The sequence below is a fragment of the Cimex lectularius genome, unplaced genomic scaffold (genome assembly GCF_000648675.2).
Source record: "Cimex lectularius strain Harlan isolate CLEC.00 unplaced genomic scaffold, Clec_2.1 scaffold219, whole genome shotgun sequence".
Lineage (NCBI taxonomy): Eukaryota > Metazoa > Arthropoda > Insecta > Hemiptera > Cimicidae > Cimex > Cimex lectularius.
Genome location: NW_019392873.1, coordinates 559,981 through 576,761, shown reverse-complemented (window position 1 = coordinate 576,761; position 16,781 = coordinate 559,981). Strand labels below are relative to the sequence as shown.

General features: G+C 34.2%; 2 protein-coding genes across 4 annotated transcripts; one reads left to right on the top strand and one right to left on the bottom strand.

Moving 5' to 3' along the window:
- Positions 1-1,599: 1,599 nt before the first annotated feature.
- On the top strand, positions 1,600-7,392 carry LOC106667931 (thioredoxin-related transmembrane protein 1-like). 3 transcript variants are annotated; one of them, XR_001340669.2, is made up of 7 exons: positions 1,600-1,948; positions 2,031-2,192; positions 5,626-5,800; positions 5,859-5,960; positions 6,076-6,298; positions 6,358-6,462; positions 6,526-7,392. XR_001340669.2 is itself a non-coding variant. In XM_014396230.2 (7 exons), exons 1-6 carry the CDS (start codon positions 1,809-1,811, stop codon positions 6,622-6,624), a joined length of 783 nt encoding a protein of 260 aa, XP_014251716.1. In that variant the 5' UTR covers positions 1,615-1,808; the 3' UTR covers positions 6,625-6,671; positions 6,814-7,392. The 3 variants fall into 3 exon arrangements, 2 of the variants coding, with proteins under 2 accessions (XP_014251716.1, XP_014251714.1); XM_014396230.2 differs by lacking the exon at positions 6,076-6,298 and having other exon boundaries at positions 1,615-1,948; positions 6,526-6,671; positions 6,814-7,392; XM_014396228.2 differs by lacking the exon at positions 6,076-6,298 and having other exon boundaries at positions 1,615-1,948.
- Positions 7,393-8,917: 1,525 nt separating this feature from the next.
- LOC106667980 (probable ATP-dependent RNA helicase DDX49) lies at positions 8,918-13,132 on the bottom strand. The gene is made up of 2 exons (XM_014396332.2): positions 12,561-13,132; positions 8,918-9,824 (listed from the first exon to the last, which is right to left on the bottom strand). The coding sequence occupies exons 1-2, from the start codon at positions 13,036-13,038 to the stop codon at positions 8,953-8,955; spliced, it is 1,350 nt and encodes a 449-aa protein (XP_014251818.1). The 5' UTR covers positions 13,039-13,132; the 3' UTR covers positions 8,918-8,952.
- Between the last annotated feature and the right edge of the window lie 3,649 nt (positions 13,133-16,781).

The following is a 16,781-nucleotide window of genomic DNA, read 5'->3' as shown; positions in this document are numbered from 1 at the left end:
AATTCTCCTGACAAAAATGTTCAACTGGCAACATTTTTACAAGAAAACAATTTAACTATAAGAATAAGAATTTACAAATAAATACAAATATGTACAAAAGGGTGATATAGATGTCTCAGGCTCCCTGCCTATATATACTATCAACTAATAAGTTGTAAAAAGAACTATTTATTTGTAAAGAAAAAAATAAAATAAAAAAACCTTAACATTTAATTTAAGAGTTACCTTAAATGCTTTTTTTATACTTTAAATGCTTATATTTATATCTTTTGTACTATAGTGAGCTTAAATTATAGTTTACAATACTAGAAATGTTTTTCTGAAACCTACATCACACCAGACCGCATCTCATGATTTCTGAATAATTAAGTTTACAATACTTTTAATATGTGGGTGACTATTATTTACACAGGAGGAAACAAAATATTTAGTAATATTGACTTGTGTTGATACACGGGCAAGGTTTAATATGGAATATAAATAATCTATTGGAGTCCACCTAAGAAAGGAACCAATCAACCTAAGACACTTGTTTTGGACTATTTGTAACTTAGAATAATATTACATGTTTGGCCTTGCCGGAGCTGCGTGCAGTAATACTGATCTAATGTAAAGATAATAAATAAATTTTTTATTTGTTGTGCTAAGCTTTGAGTTCTTGTTTAAGAGAGAGAATAACTTCAGATTATGTGCAATGCCTTGAAACCCACTTTATTAACATACTTAGTGAATGTTAATTTTGAATCCAAAATTACCTGTAGATATTTTATTTCTTTTTTCCAAGGGAGTATTCTGCCGTTTACAACAAATCTATAACATTTAGTAAACAATATAACTTTGGTTTCATTTTCATTGGGTCTAATCCGCCATTTGTGAAAATATTTGAAGCATTTTTTTAGAACTATGGAGAGATGATTGGCAATGGTATCTATTTTATATGACGAGATAAAGAATACTGTATCACCTGCGTACAATGCATAACTACATTTAGTTTTTGTTTTAGTTATATCATTGATGAATATTTTAAATAAAATAGGTCCCAGAACGGATCCCTGGGTACCCCAGCTGAGATAGATCTTAATGATTTCCAGCCACAACATGGAATTTTATATTCTCTAAGTAGCTTTCTGTAAAGTAAACTAGATACTTTGGAAAATTCTCCTGAATTAATTTGAAAAAAAAAGACCCCTGTGCAGACACAGGTCAAATTTAACTGTTGTTGGCTCTGCCTGGATAAGTTTTTATGCAATTCTAGAGGGACAAACGGTCGTTTTATAAAACAAAACAATTTGGGTAGTAAATTTGAACTTATTGGTAACAATGTACCGTTTATATTTTACAGAAATATATTTAAAGAAGTATATGACAATATATATAGACGGATAAGGATGAACAAGAAAAAAAGTAACTAATAACTTTAAACTTAGTATATGAAAAAACACAAATTAAAATTAAGTTTTTGTGGTGGAGTGTAATCACAAGTTTCACTATTCTCTTTTGAATTCAAGCGCACTGACTGCACAGCCTTGTGCCCAATAAAACAAACAATGGAATTTATGAAAAAAGATTCTTTTTTTTATCATTTTTAATTAATGGGATTAAAGAGTTAACTGACGAAAAGTTTGTTTAGGATAGAAGTGAATTCGAAATAGTACGGTCGCAACGAACTTGGTCGGGAATCGAGTCTTCACACCTGACTGAAGGTTTTCGTTCTTTACCACGCAGACCGAGTTCAGGAATGAAAATTATTTTTTGCTTGAATCCCTCTTAGCTTTGGATGCGACTGATAGAAAAGAACCGGGTCTGATATGGCGTTTTCCGTTAGTTTTTTAATAGTTTTAGGCCTGATATGTCGAAACGTCGGCCTCACTTACTCCAAATCGCAACTGATCCGGCTGGACGAAGACAACTGGAGCGATATGCTCACCGGAGAATGGTTGGTCGAATTGTGAGTAAACTCCGTTTTAAAAAATCTGCGTATTATTTCCCTTAGTTTGGACCAATTTTACTGTTAACGTTTTTATTTTTAGCTACGCGCCTTGGTGCCCGGCTTGTAAAGCGCTTCAACCACTCTGGGAAGAATTTTCCACCTGGAGTAAAGATCTGGGTGTCTCCGTCGCCCAAGTCGACATTACCAACTCCCCTGGACTTAGCGGAAGATTTATGGTAACTGCGCTTCCGACGATATTCCAGTAAGTTAGCCCTTTCCGTTTTTATTCCTTCAAAAATGTCAGTATGCCCTTTGTTCCTTTGTTTTGCCCTCAACGGCTCAGAATTCCATTAAAAAAAAAGTTCCACACTGTTTTTCATGATTTCTAATTGTGCGTTGATTTAACCAAATTCCAAAAGTTTTTGATGTTATGCGTATTTAAACATCAAATTTCTACTCACAACATGACCATACTGCCGCAGCATAATTATTGACAGGCTTGCTTCCTCCTTTAGTTGCACATAAGCCACCTTTGGCCTGATATAAATAATTACAAATATGATCATTGTGATTACTGGCTTGCTTTAAATAAAAGTATGACACATGAGTACATGAAGTATGAAGTCACATCCATTTTTTTCTATACTGATTCGACAAAAATTAAAAGTCATGCATCTTTTTTTTCTGATTCTGACATGTAAACATTGTCATTAGCAGCCAGTAATTTGTTCTACAAGACTGCATTTAATATGTCAACACAGAACATACATAGAACCTTTATCAAATTTCATTTTTCAATCGAATGTCTCAAACATCGTATCACCATCATTTTCATCCAATGAATTGATATACATGCTGTGTCTTTTTTCATTGAAACCTATGATGGGATTTTGGAGCTAAGAGAAAAACCAATTGGATTCGGTGTAGACTGCAGTTTAACAAAGCATAGTGTGTTATTTACAATTCTAAGAATTTTATTTTGGAATTGTTTTATTTTTTGTTTTTGTTTTGCATTCCCGAATATGCTATAATGTCTATTGACTGTAATGCCCAAATTGCCAAGGTGTTTTTCATCATCCAAAATAAATTTTTAATGCAGATTGCTTGTTCATTGTGCACTGAATGAACCAATGCCATGATCATTGAGCCATGACAAATATATGTATATAAAAATATATTTTTGAATATTTGAATTTCTGAAGTTTGAAGTTGAACTGCTTCAGACAAAGCAGTTTCGGCATGATAAATTTTGACAGGCCAGGGTGTGATTGAATTAGACAGCAGTAAAAAATAAAATTGCACTCATATTAAGTAAACATTGCAGTCTTCTTTTAAACAATAAAGTAGACCTTATGAAACTTCAAATTTTACTTGGCATGGTAATTGTTATTTTATATTTTATGTTTGACATTGAACCCTTCAGTTTTTTAACAATGTTATCATCCAATTCTATCATGTCATTTATATTCAAAAGTCAACCATCCGTATTTAAATAGTCCGAGTTTTAATGAAGTACTCATACGTTACAACTATTACTGTTTGAATTGTGCCATTTAAAATAGTCTTTTGTAGTGTTTGCTTCTGAAAAACAAATATTTATTCTACAGTTAAAGTTTAACAATGTTATCATCCAGTGATGTCATGAGTTATTATTATTGTTAGGTATTTGAGAGGTTCCCCTTCACTGACATTAAATTTTTTCTGTTAGTAAATTAACATTATATTGTTTACTTGTAATAATTTTCAGACAGAGGTGATGGGAGCAGTCTATTTGTAGGAACTCAAATTACTGATTCCCTGTATAACAACTTTATTGTTTCCATTTAAGATTTCAGTAATTTTTCCCCACTCAGTCATTCTGCCATTTGGTAAACGATATTTTTTAATTCTCTTGTAACATAATTCCTTTATCTCTGTTTTTTTATTTATTTATTATTTTTTTAATTAATTTCTGTTTATCACTGAAAGGGAAAATCCAACCTGGTAGAAGAAGTTCCATTTTTTTAGGTTTTACTAGATTGAATATATGAAATTGTCTATACTGTTTATGTTCAATTGAGGTCTAATTCCACAACCCGACCACTTTAGAAAAATAATATTCAGGAAACACAAAAACTACACCTACAAGTTTTGGAAATAGGGGCCACAAAAAAAGATGCCAATTATTTCATGAGAATTCTATTGTGTCAGTTTACATCATTGAACTGGAAAGTTAACCGAAATCTGAATTAAATTTTAGTCTTGCATTTTTTCTTTTATGTTCTTATTTGCCTAATTTATTTTTATCTTTTTAAGAATTGAATTTTTTTTTTCAAATTTTCAGTATTCTTCAAATATGCCAAAATATGCAGAACAAAATTTGAACCATTGTACCACAGAGGCTAATTTTGGATAAATATCTGATCCAAGATTTTAACTAAAAGATTTCTCAACATTTCTCAGTATTTTAATTTAATTTGCATAAACACAAAATTTTAAAAGAAATAATTGATGTGGGATGAATATGTTGATTCATTATTTTACAAATCCTTTACAAAAAGTGGAATTTTGATGTTTTAACCTTGTTCACATTAAAGTGAGATTGCCAATTGCACAAAATTCAGAAATAGTAACAGTTTTAATGATCAGAACAATCCTGTTCGTTAATTTTCGGGAAATCATGTTTAAATCTCTTTCAAGAATTAAGTAGTAGATGATTATTTGGAAATCGTGAGATGCGGTCATTTTCTTTATCGTGCCAACGTTTCGATCTTTATTGAGATCATCTTCAAGGCTCAAAGTGTTTGTTTTTTTGCGTAATTGTGCCATTCTTGTGTGACGTGTTGAGAGTGCCCAGACACACAAGAATGGCACAATTACACAGAAAACAAACACTTTGAGCCCTGAAGATGATCTCATTAAAGATCGAAACGTTAGCACGATAAAGAAAATATTTTTCTGAAACCTACATCACACCAGACCACATCTCACGATTTCCGAATACTCTTTGACTAACGGTCACTAATCACCACACATTAAGTAGTAGATAAAATTTCCCACAAATGTAATTTTCTGATTAAAAAGTTATCATTCTGAAGTGATTGTTATTTTTCCATGCATTTAACTTTATTTTCACCATTTTCAACTTAAACCACATTTCATTGCACCCACAAAATATCTGCAATAAAAAGTGGATTTTCTGATGCAAAAATTGAGACCATGGATAACCAGAGATCAGCATGCTGTGTCAGCAAAAATAAGGCTATATTTTTTTGTTCTAGATGGGTGTTTTGTTAATTCTAATTTTTATTTGGTACAGCTGTATGTATGTATAAGTTATACAAGCAATACTTAATTGCCCTCTTCTGGCTAAAAAAAAATAAAAACTCTTAAAGGAAATTTTTTTCAAAACTGCCTGCAAATGGTGTATTGTCTGAGCATTAATGAGAATTACAGTCAAGTATGATGGACTTATAGGTTTTGTGTTTGGAACTGACTTTTTTGTTTTTTGCTTTACATTTTTGATATTTAAAAATAATTTGTACCGTTTTTGAAAACTAATTTTTCATTTGTTCATGTTTACGTTTCTAAAATTTTATTATTCTAAAATAAAATATTGTTTTGTGGTTTATAAAAGACATGTATTTAAAATATATTTAAATATTTTCTTATATATTAATATAATATATATTAATATTTAAAAAAATTGTTTCTAGTGTAATTAATGGAGAATTCAGGCGTTATACAGGCAGTAGAGATCGAGAGTCATTTATGTCTTTTGTCGAAGACCAAAAATGGAAAACGGTTGAGCCGATTTCAAATTGGAAGTACCCTTCTTCTGTTCAAATGTCAATAGTCGCTTATTTCTTCAAATTATCTCAAGGTCTAAGAGTAAGTATGACATGTGCAAAATATAAATAGAATTATCTATATTGTATACAATTTTCAGTTGATACACAATACACTAACTATAGAATACGGTTTACCGCAATGGGGCTCATACTTGATTTTTGCATTAGTGACAATTTTTCTGGGCGCTCTTCTCGGCATGGTAAGTGTTATTTTAAATTTTTGGGAAAGATCCTTTTAGAATCCAGAAGGAAGTTTGTATTGCATGTTGTGCTTGGTTTCGGAGTTTCTTTTTTTTCAACAATTTTTCGCTTCAGGTGTGGTTCGCTGCTATTATGTCTCTCTTCTTACACCCGATGAGTTCTTTTCTAATGCCGGTCTTAGTGCTTCTGATGCTAGTCATCTTGCTCTACACTACATGCTTCATGTTTATGATGATACTCTTGCTTATATTGACGTCGTTCATTATTTTTGTGGTGACATTCTTCATTATCTTCCTTCTGGTATTCGAAAAGGCCTTAATGTTATTTTAGCTGTATTGTAAGTTGTAGTTTCTGTTTTTGTGACGGATTTGTTTTTAACTCTGTATATTTCCTTAGATTATGGTTTGTTTAATTGATTACATATGGCCTCCAAAATTACCGCAAAAGTCACCAAAAGGTAAATCTGAAAAAGGCGGCGGTGACGATGTGGCTGAGGAATCGGTAATGATTTATTATTTAGGCTAATTAATTATTGCCAAATAATCGATAATTCTTGGTTTTTAGGATGAAGCCGATGAAGAGATCCCAGAAGAAGATCTCATCGATGAACAAGCGACTGAAACTAACGCTATTAGGAAGCGTAAAGCAAGAAAAGCAGATTAACTCAACAAAATAAACAAATTATATCCATTAAAAAATTTAGCATTCCAGTAAGTGGTAAAAGGAGCGAATATTACAATAAATTTTCATATTTCATCAGCCAATTTGTGGCTTATGTACTTTAAATGTGAAATATTTGAAATGTGTGTTTTTCTTTCAACAAAGTTTTTATTTTGTTTCCATGTCTTGCAGGTACTCATTTACCTCTCCTTGTAAGTAATAACACCAACTGATAAATAATTAAGAGTGTATAAATATAAAATAGGTTATAACTAAAGAGCGATTATGAAAATATTAAACTCGTGGAATCTTGTGTTTTAAAGTTTGCATTTAAAACATTCGTTTGTCTATAAGAAGATTGTATGCTTAGATGTATATTGAGGCTAATTTGAACAAACTGTGAGCTAGAGAAAATCTGCTCTGTTTTATTGCGTATAATTTTTATTTACAAAGAAAAAAAAAGAAGGCTTTATGTGTGCTTTTATATTAATTTTTTATACATAACTTTGTTGTGCTATTATTTATAAAACATTTTCCTCTTATCTGAGTGAGAGATTCATTTAGTTTATTAGGTTAGAATGAAATAGTAACATTAATAGAAATTGTATAAAGGGCAGTTCGAACAATAAGCATAGTGTTACAATAAACTAAACTATAATTTTATACACAAAATATAAAATAATTATTTATTCACAATTATGTTTGTACAAAGTCCAATGTTCATACATTGTAACAAATAAACTTTTTGAGCACTAGTTTATGAAAAATCCACTTCCCATGTATATTGACTTAATCCTCTTTCCTAGACAAACCTACAGTATGGCTACCAAGGATATGTTTTCTAGATTTACAAAAGTATTTGTGGTGGTAATGGGTGTTTCTTCAGAATACTGCTGTTTTTTAACCTCAGCTCCTGTGGATTGTTTAATATCATTTGCCGTTAGTCAAGCAAAGGACACACCCGATGCAATGCAACACGACGACCCATTGTGGGGTGTGCACATTTGTTCAAAACAACCACATGCCACATGACAAACAATACGGTGTATATCACAGTAGTATTAACAAAATAGATAGCTTTGAGGAAGACATGGAAATAGCAATCTGCTAGCTTGCAACGGCGAACAGAAAAATGTGGGATTATGCAGTGTCATACGGTGATTCCCTCAGACTGGGGAACTTCAGTGTATCGCGTAGCGTACAGTGGCATTACATCATGTTAGGTAAATGTGCACAGAAGTAATTTAATCTTACGGAAAATTGTATATCAGATGGGTGTTGGGACATGTCGCGTTGTATTGGTTAAGCTCCAAAGACTATAGTATTTTTAGTGACAGAATCACGTTAATATTAAAACCAAACAAGGCCCCCGTGTTGTGACTGAGTTGATTATAAAATAATAATATATAAAATGGGGTAATACTACTATTAGGCTTAATGGTGATCATAACAATTCACATGTTTATTTTGGCACATGGCTCATTATTTTGTTGGTTGATTCTGCAAAACCTTCAACACAGCAAAATACCAAACATTGTAGTAACTATAAAATGATATATTTGGTGAAAAGAACATGGTGCTAATTGAAACCTGTTTTGATTTTTAAAATTTCTTAATAATTAAAGTACTATTGCTCAATTTTAACCTGTCTTACAAAAAGTTATTTGAAGTTTTTTTTTTTTAATATTGAAAATTAATGGAAAATAAACCTTTTTTTAACAAACACCTACAACTAAAATATGGTGTACAAAAAATTCTTAAATTTGAATCAACTTTGCACAACAAATTGCAAGAAATATTGTATTATTTGGGTATTATATATAAATTAAAATTATCTTTTATCATGTTGGATTCTTAAGGCTAAAATATCAGCAGAAGCTTTTGTCCTTCAATTATCTTAAAATCATGGGTTGGTGAGAGGGAGTTACATATTTAGCTCTGAGATAGTCAATGGCAAAAAATAATTTGAAAAAAAAAATTATGTATATATATACATAATTATTCAGAAATCGTGAGATACTGTCTGGTGTGATGTAGGTTTCAGAAAAAAATTTCTTTATCGTGCCAACGTTTCGATCTTTATTGAGATCATCTTCAGGGCCTGGGATTGGCACCTCACGATTTCTGAATAATTATCGATTAACGGTCACTAATCACCACACAAATTATATATAAAATATTATTTATATAAAATATATTTATATATTAGTAAGTCCACTGGATAGACAATTGTAAATTAACTCTGATGACATGTTATGGGGATGAAAAGGTTTTGTTAAAAAACAAAATTCCATGCTGCAGTACATGTTCTACCATACATATATTACATTATTATACACTTGCAGTTTGAACATTTGGTTTTGTTTTCCTCTTTTTCAATTTCGTTTCCCTTAACTTTTTCAAAATGTTGTCCTGTATCTCTGGATCTTTTCCATCCATTATCATTTGTTTCCTTTTATTTATGGCTTTTCTTTCATAAAAATCTGACTGATCGAGTCTTATTTCACATTCTCTTTTTGTGACGGATATTTGTGTAAATATCTTTGCAACTTCTTTACTGTCAATTTTATACTCTTCCAGTTTGATGTTGATTTCCGTTTCAATTTCCTGAAGAAGTTTGATATCGTTAGGAGTCAGCACAGTAATGGCGACCCCAGATCTTCCAGCCCTGGCTGTTCTTCCGACACGATGGATATAGTCTTTTGACGTATTTGGAAGTGTGTAGTTAATAACCAATTCAACAATTGGGATGTCGAGCCCTCTTGAAGCGACATCGGTTGCGACAAGAATCGGCACCTGGTTAGATTTAAATTTTGATAACGCTCTCAGACGATCCTTTTGCCCTAACATTTTATGGATTGAGACATTTTCAAACCCGATGATACGGAGGACCATGGACAACAGCTGGCAATTACGACAAGTGTCGGTGAAAATAATCATGGACACTTCACCGTGCTTTGCAAGGTACCTCCTCAAAGTTTCGACAAGATAACCATCCCGAACGTACTGTGGACAAAGAACGTAATACTGTTTCAACTGGTCAACAGTTTTCACAGTTGCTGGCTCAATCCACATAAACATTTCTTTCTTTGAAATTGCTTTCACTTTGTCAATCGTATCTGTCATAGTTGCACTGAACATAAGTGTCTGCCTCCTTTCAGGTAGAGCAGCAAATATTCCAAGCATTTCTTCATCAAATTGACCTGAAATACAAACAACCAATTAGTCAAACAACAACAAAGAACATGTAATTGCATAAGAGTTTAATATAATGACTATGAAATGAGTATTATGCCCTTCCAGTAGAAGGCCAGTGCAGGGGCTACATCTACAGACCAGAGAAACATTCATCATCATCAGGTTCTACAAAACCGCAGCATTAAGGAAAATGAGATAAGAAATCTGATGACAATAAGAAATGTTTCAATTTCATCCAGGGATGTAAGAAGAAAGAAAATCATCTAAGCCTGGGACCAGGGTCGCAGACCTTTCTTACCATAGCTCACAAAATGACCAGGCTTCAATTTGCACAGGTGACTTGGACATTGGAAGATTGGGGACAAGTTCTATTTACAGATGAGGTGAAAGTTGGCCTCAAATCTTCAAATGGGATTAATTTCATATACTCAGGAGAAAGGGATGCCCTATGCTGTATTGTTCCTCAGGAGGCATTCCACTGTGGATCATTGATGTTCTGGGGTGGTGTTTCCTTGGATGCCTGCACCGAATTGGTTGTTGTGTGAGGAAGATCTCTAACTTTATAGTTACTTACAAGACATAATTGAAGGCCGTGTAGTGTCATTTGCCCCCCACATCAGTGAGAGATTCTTGCTAATGCAGGATAATGACAGGCTTACAGAGCATCTATTGTGGATGATTACTTGAATGAGGTTGGAGCTGGGTGCTTGGTGTAGCCACCTTGAAGTCCAGATTTGAACCCGATCGATCACATTTGGGCCCCCAGGTCCTAACACCCTAGAAGAGTAGATATAGCTCTTCTTGATGAATGGAAAATAATTCCTCAGGATTTTATCAGAAATCTTTTCCAAGGAATGTGGATTTTAACGGCTGTGATTTGTGCCAGAGGTGGAAATACTTGGTATTAAAAAGGACATAAAGTTTGTTTTTGAATTTTTTTCTTTACTCAATAATTTTTTTAAAATTAAGTAATAAAAATTTTCTTGTTAAATGCCTTATTTTTACAACCAAACCTATATTTGGTATGCAAAAGATGAATAAACCTAAGTACAATTAAAATTTAAGAGTGGTGCGTTAATTTTCTCCATCAGCGTATAAACATAACTATAAAAATTCACTTTTACATATGTATTTTATTAAGCATATAACTGTTTTAAAAATTATTACCATCTGTATAACTATATGCATTATGTAATTTGGTACAATATTTATCCTGAGGGGAGCTAACAACCATTGTTGCTCACCCAGCATTATGAATAGTTATTTATGAACAATTCTTAAGGAGGCCCCGGGGCCAACTGCTCTTCATACTGGATTGTAGGACTAATGTGTCAGGAAATGAGGGTAGTTTTTCATGGAATGTGAAAATTGGTAGGGGGTTAATTTATTTATAAAAGGAATTTTGAAGTCGGTGTGGAGGGTGGTATTGGAGAGACATACTAAGGAGCATTGATTATGATTCCGAAGACGTTGGATTGGAAGGACTGAATTTGTTGGATTTTGGTATGTTTAGTGGTGCCCTACAGTTCTAGTCCGTATGTACAAATCAGTTTCAGTAATGTTTTGTAGTGTCGGTTTTTTTTTTTATCGACATGTTAGATTTCCATCTGAGTAGTTTGTAGAGAAGTCCGAAGCATCTGTTAGGCTTTTTGTTTGTATGTGTGGGTTCCAGGTTAAGTGTGTACACAGTCAGTTTTACGGATAGTAATGTTGCTGAGGAATATTGTGTGAGGGGTTTTGCTTCTGAGGGTAAATGTAACATGGGTGATTTTTTCCTCCAAAGTTTGCTTCATTCGGCTATTTGTCAGACGTATGCCTGGAGCTCTTCTAAGGCGATTGCAGGATCGGGATCAAAGGAAAGCATGGGCATGTCATCTGCAAAGGATGCAAGGAGGGTAGAGGGTAAAGTTGGGATGTCTTTTATAACTACCAAGGAAGAAATACATATAATGGAAGGTAAGTATGTAATAAAGTTCATTTAGGGGGGCATCGGTGGCCGCAACAGTTTAGGCATTGACACGGCGCTCATCACTGTAAGGTAAAGGTCCCGGGTTTGAATCCAGCGGCCCTGCATTCGAACCCGACATACTTACAAATGGGCTTTTTTTCAAAAACACCGGCACCCCGAGGGTTGATATAACCTCTGCTGTTGCGAACCCTCGTTTAAAAAAAAAAAAAAAAAAAAAACAGTAATGTTATCATTTATTGCCAAATGTATTTTTACACAGTTTTGAATGCAATAACTGTGTTTAAAATGCCTCATGCAAGCTCAGTTTAACTGATGAAGAAACCGTACAGTTTTAACTAGCAAAATGTCTGATGTTTGGTATGACCTCCGAGACCTCAGTTCCCCACGGTTATCTGACAGTTGACACTGTGTGGAAAATGCAGTCTCCCTACATACATTATAAGAACTTACAGAATTCTGTACTGTAAAATTCTTGAAGCAGGTTTAAATAAGTTCTTTTTTCAACCAAATATTAATTCATAATCTTAATTTCTTCTGCGCTGGCTCTCATTTTCCTCCTCTTCAAAATTTGATGCAATTACCCCAGTATCTATGAAAACTCACAACATAAAGGAAAAAATTGGAAAAAAAAACTGGATGAAAAACTGATCTGCGGCCACACAGTCAGTTCAGTTTATTTAGATCTGAATTTAGGCAAACTGACAGTTGAAAGTCTTCGGGACTATCAGTTTACAAGATAAAATAAGATAAATAGATGGCTTTTGGTGCTTACCTCCGAGTAGTTTGTCAGCCTCGTCCAAAACGAGGTACTTCATTTTTTTAAAGTGGAAAGTGTCGCAGCTATTTAGGTGGTCGAAAAGCCGCCCAGGAGTGGCGATGGCAATGTGCGGCTTACGGGCCAGCTCCTGGCTCTGCTCCATCATCATCATACCACCGACGACGACAACCAGCCGCAGTTTAATGCACTTGCCGATGGCCAAGAATGAGTCTCTGATCTGAAAGGCGAGCTCCCTCGTCGGAGTCATGACGACCGCGTAAATCCCGTACGGATCCTCGGCCAGCGTCTGCAGGATGGGCAGGGCGAAAGCGAGCGTCTTACCGCTCCCCGTCTTCGCCACGCCGATCACGTCCTCGCCTCGGAGGACGTGCGGGATGCACTCCTTCTGGATCGGAGTTGGCGATTTTATACCGACGGCGTTCAGCTGTCGCGAGATCCATGGGCTTAACTCTAAGTCTTCGAATGTTGTCATCTTGACATGTCTTTTACAAATATAAACAAAAATTGTCACAAGCACGTTTATTTTTAATGAAGGAAGAGGTTATTCCAGGTTTTCATTGCGATTGTCCAAATTCCATTCGTGGCAAGTTCAGCGTATTCTAGCGACGCCTTCTCTAATCTTGACAACAGGGTGAACTTGACGCATCTCTGTTAGTAAACAGAAAAGCTTAACAACAAAAAATTTACGATAAAAGATATAGAAAATGATCTTGATTTTAGTTAATAATTTTGTTGTTGTTGTTTGTAATGGGCATGTTTCAATAATCTGAAAACGTTGACTGTTATTATTCAGAAATCGAGAGATGCGGTCTGGTGTACTGTAGGTTTCAGAAAAACATTTTCTTTGTCGTGCCAACGTTCCGATCTTTATTGAGATCATCTTCTGGCACTCTCAACACGACACGCAAGAATGGCACAATTACACAGAAGACAAACACTTTGAGTGAGTAGAAATACTTTGATTGAATATATAAAAAATATATTTTGCATTGTATAAATTCACTTTTCCACATCCAAAATGTAATTGTTATATGTAAACAATGTTTGTAAATCCCAGGCCTTGAAGATGATCTCAATAAAGATCGAAACGTTGGCACGATAAAGAAAATGTTTTTCTGAAACCTACATCACAGCAGACCGTATCTCACGATTTCTAAATAAATTCCCTTCAGTCCTCACCTCTCCGCACCGAGACCAACTAGTTTTGTTTAGATTTGTCGGACCCGGATCGGTGAGCTCCAGTGGAGAGTTTATTTTTTGTTAATTTTTTTAAATATTCCGTTTATATATCTATTCTCTATTATGTTTTTATAATCTTAGTACAATTTTATATAAAAAAGTTTCTAATTTTATATAAACTTTGTCTCATCGTACTTTAGATGTGGAAGGAGCGAGTAAAATTTCCCTTCAACACATCTTTTTTTACGCGTTGTGAATCGTCATTCTTCTCCTTCTGCGATGATTTCTTTCCAAATTAGCATCTTCTTCCTCTAATGCAAGTGCTATCATCCCTAGTTCACTATTTTTAAAACTTTTTTTTTTTTCAACGAAACGATGATTACTTCGACGATGAGGTTCAACGGTTGTCAAACATGATATGGACAAGTGAGGTCCTCCGTCACCGTCACCGCAAGTCGGCCGACAAACGGATGCCACGCGGCGCTGGCACGGTGCGTCATGTGGGGTTCACATTTTACAAGGAAATACTTCTTATACTAAAAATAAATAATATGAAATGAAAATGATTAATGGTTATTTCTTACAATGAAATAAAAAATAAAAGAGAATAATTCTTTTATATTTATAGTTGAGTTTGATTAACTACTCGTAAGACTAATGTTTTTTGAAGTACAGTGGATATCGATGGAACGTACAACCGGTTAAAGAATACAAAATCTCCGACACCGTGAAATGGTATAGCAGAAATTACAATAACACCGTTTACAACGTACACACTTTTAGAGCACACACTTTTCTGGATCGGGGGGGGGGGCAGAAATATCGGATGCAGTATACAACGCACAGGTAGGTCATCTACACTTCGCACTGTTTATATACAATGTACGTTACTCGGAGCTGAGACAAACCGTCTCTGTCATCAATGCTAATTGAGTTTCTTGAGGTGGTCAGGGATGTCGTGATATGTGAGGAATTGTCTCACGAAATCCAGAACTCCCAGGTCATTGAAGAGCAACCCTCGGCATTCATACCCAATATAGAAGACGACGAGGGCGATTCCGGTAAAATTCTATCGACTGCTGAAGCGTATGCAGCGTGCTCGACACTAAGGTCTTACCAACTCACCAACGAGACCTCTCAGGCCGTCAGAGAAGCGTGTTCCATCGTGTCGTCAACAATCGAGAAGGTCTTTTGTGCAGAATGTAAAAATAAACCTCAGAAGAAAATCACTGAATTCTTTGCAAATGTAGAAAATATGCAAAAAATTATTATAATATACCCTACTTAAGCGGAAGAATGTGAATGTCGATGGAATTTTGTATGCATTAAAGGAGATTTTTTGTTGCATTCAGTACATACATGCATTTACGTACATTCTGTTTGGGTTATTATCCCCCCATCTTCTACCACACATCCACTCGTATTACTACATATCGGATACAGCATGCATGTATGTTATAAACGATGTATTGGACACAGCGGACATCGGTTACAATGTACAAAAACCTGCGGTACCTTCATGTAAACGATATCCACTGTATCCTTTTCTTCAACACAATATATAATAATTAAAAAAAACTTTTTTTTAATGTGCGCCAACCGTTGAAAACTCCAGCACAGGAAATTTCCAGTCTTTGAACACGTTACACACTTTTTGTTCTTTTTTTAATAACAGAAACGAGACTGTCCGAGCAACTCAAATCAAGCCCCAGTTACACCTTCTCATGGACCTCTTCCGGTGTGGACGGCCTTTTCGAAAATCACTGTCATACGTTTTTAAATAACCAAACCATTATTGAACCCTGCGTGGATTTCCGAAAGTTCTGAACATAGAACAAAGTTACGATTCCAATAAAAAATAATAAATGTAAACCTCATTTTTTGATTTAGAAATCTTCTGAAACAAGTTATTCTTTTCCGAGGTTCGTTGCACTTTTTTGTTGGAACCCCATTATCAGATTGAATTTAAAGGAAGTCTTTAGTTTATTAATTTATTTGTTATATAATATTATAAATTATTTTTTATATGGTATATAATAACAAAAACCCAGAGTACATCAACATGTCACACTAACTTTATCATTTCAACCAAAACCTTACATAAAATGATGAAGTAATTTAGTCAATAGACCACTAAATATAATGGATTTAAAATTTAAATTTAACCACATTTTCACAATAATTTATTTTACTTTATTTTTATTATTATTATTATTAATTTTTAAGGGCGTTTTAACGGCTAAGGTCATTTCACGCCCTAACATCCAAACCTTCTATCTTAGGTTAGCTATATCTCTTCTGAGTGCTATAAAGCTCTGACTCCAAACATTCACTCGTAATTTATTTTTATTTATTTTATTTTTATTATTTTTTAAAATTTATTCATTTTATTTATTTTATATTTTTTTTACGAGCAACTGCAGTGGTTTGTACAAAAGCCCATTTGTAAGTATGTCGGGTTCGAATGCGGGGCCGCTGGATTCGAACTCCGGGACCTTTACCTTACAGTATTGAGCGCCGTGTCAACGCCTAAACCGTTGCGGCCACCGACGCCCCCACTGATTTACTATTCAAGTAATTATTAGAATTGAAAGGCGAGTTCTTTATAAAGCAAATATTTCTGATTATTACTTATCATGTTTTTAAATTATTGACTGTTGACAAAAACAGGTTTAAACTGTGTCTGGGTAAATCTCTTTCGCAACAAGCTTGTAACTTATGAAACCAAACTAAAAGTTTATAACAGTGTCCTGCGCACAGTGGTATGTTACGACGCTCAAGTATGGGGTTTCCAGTCATACGAGGTTGTGGAAAAATTTCAACGTTTTTTTGTTAAAAAACTTTTCAACTTACCATATTTCTCCCCAAATTACATGCTAACGCTAGGATCCTGTTTGGTTCCACTATTCTCGTATACCTTTTCCCTCCACCTAAAATATATGTCAAAGATACTGAGCCTCTCAGATGATCGACTGCCTAAAATAATCGCTCTATAGATAATTAGAAAGAATATCTCCTGGTATAATCAATGGGCTT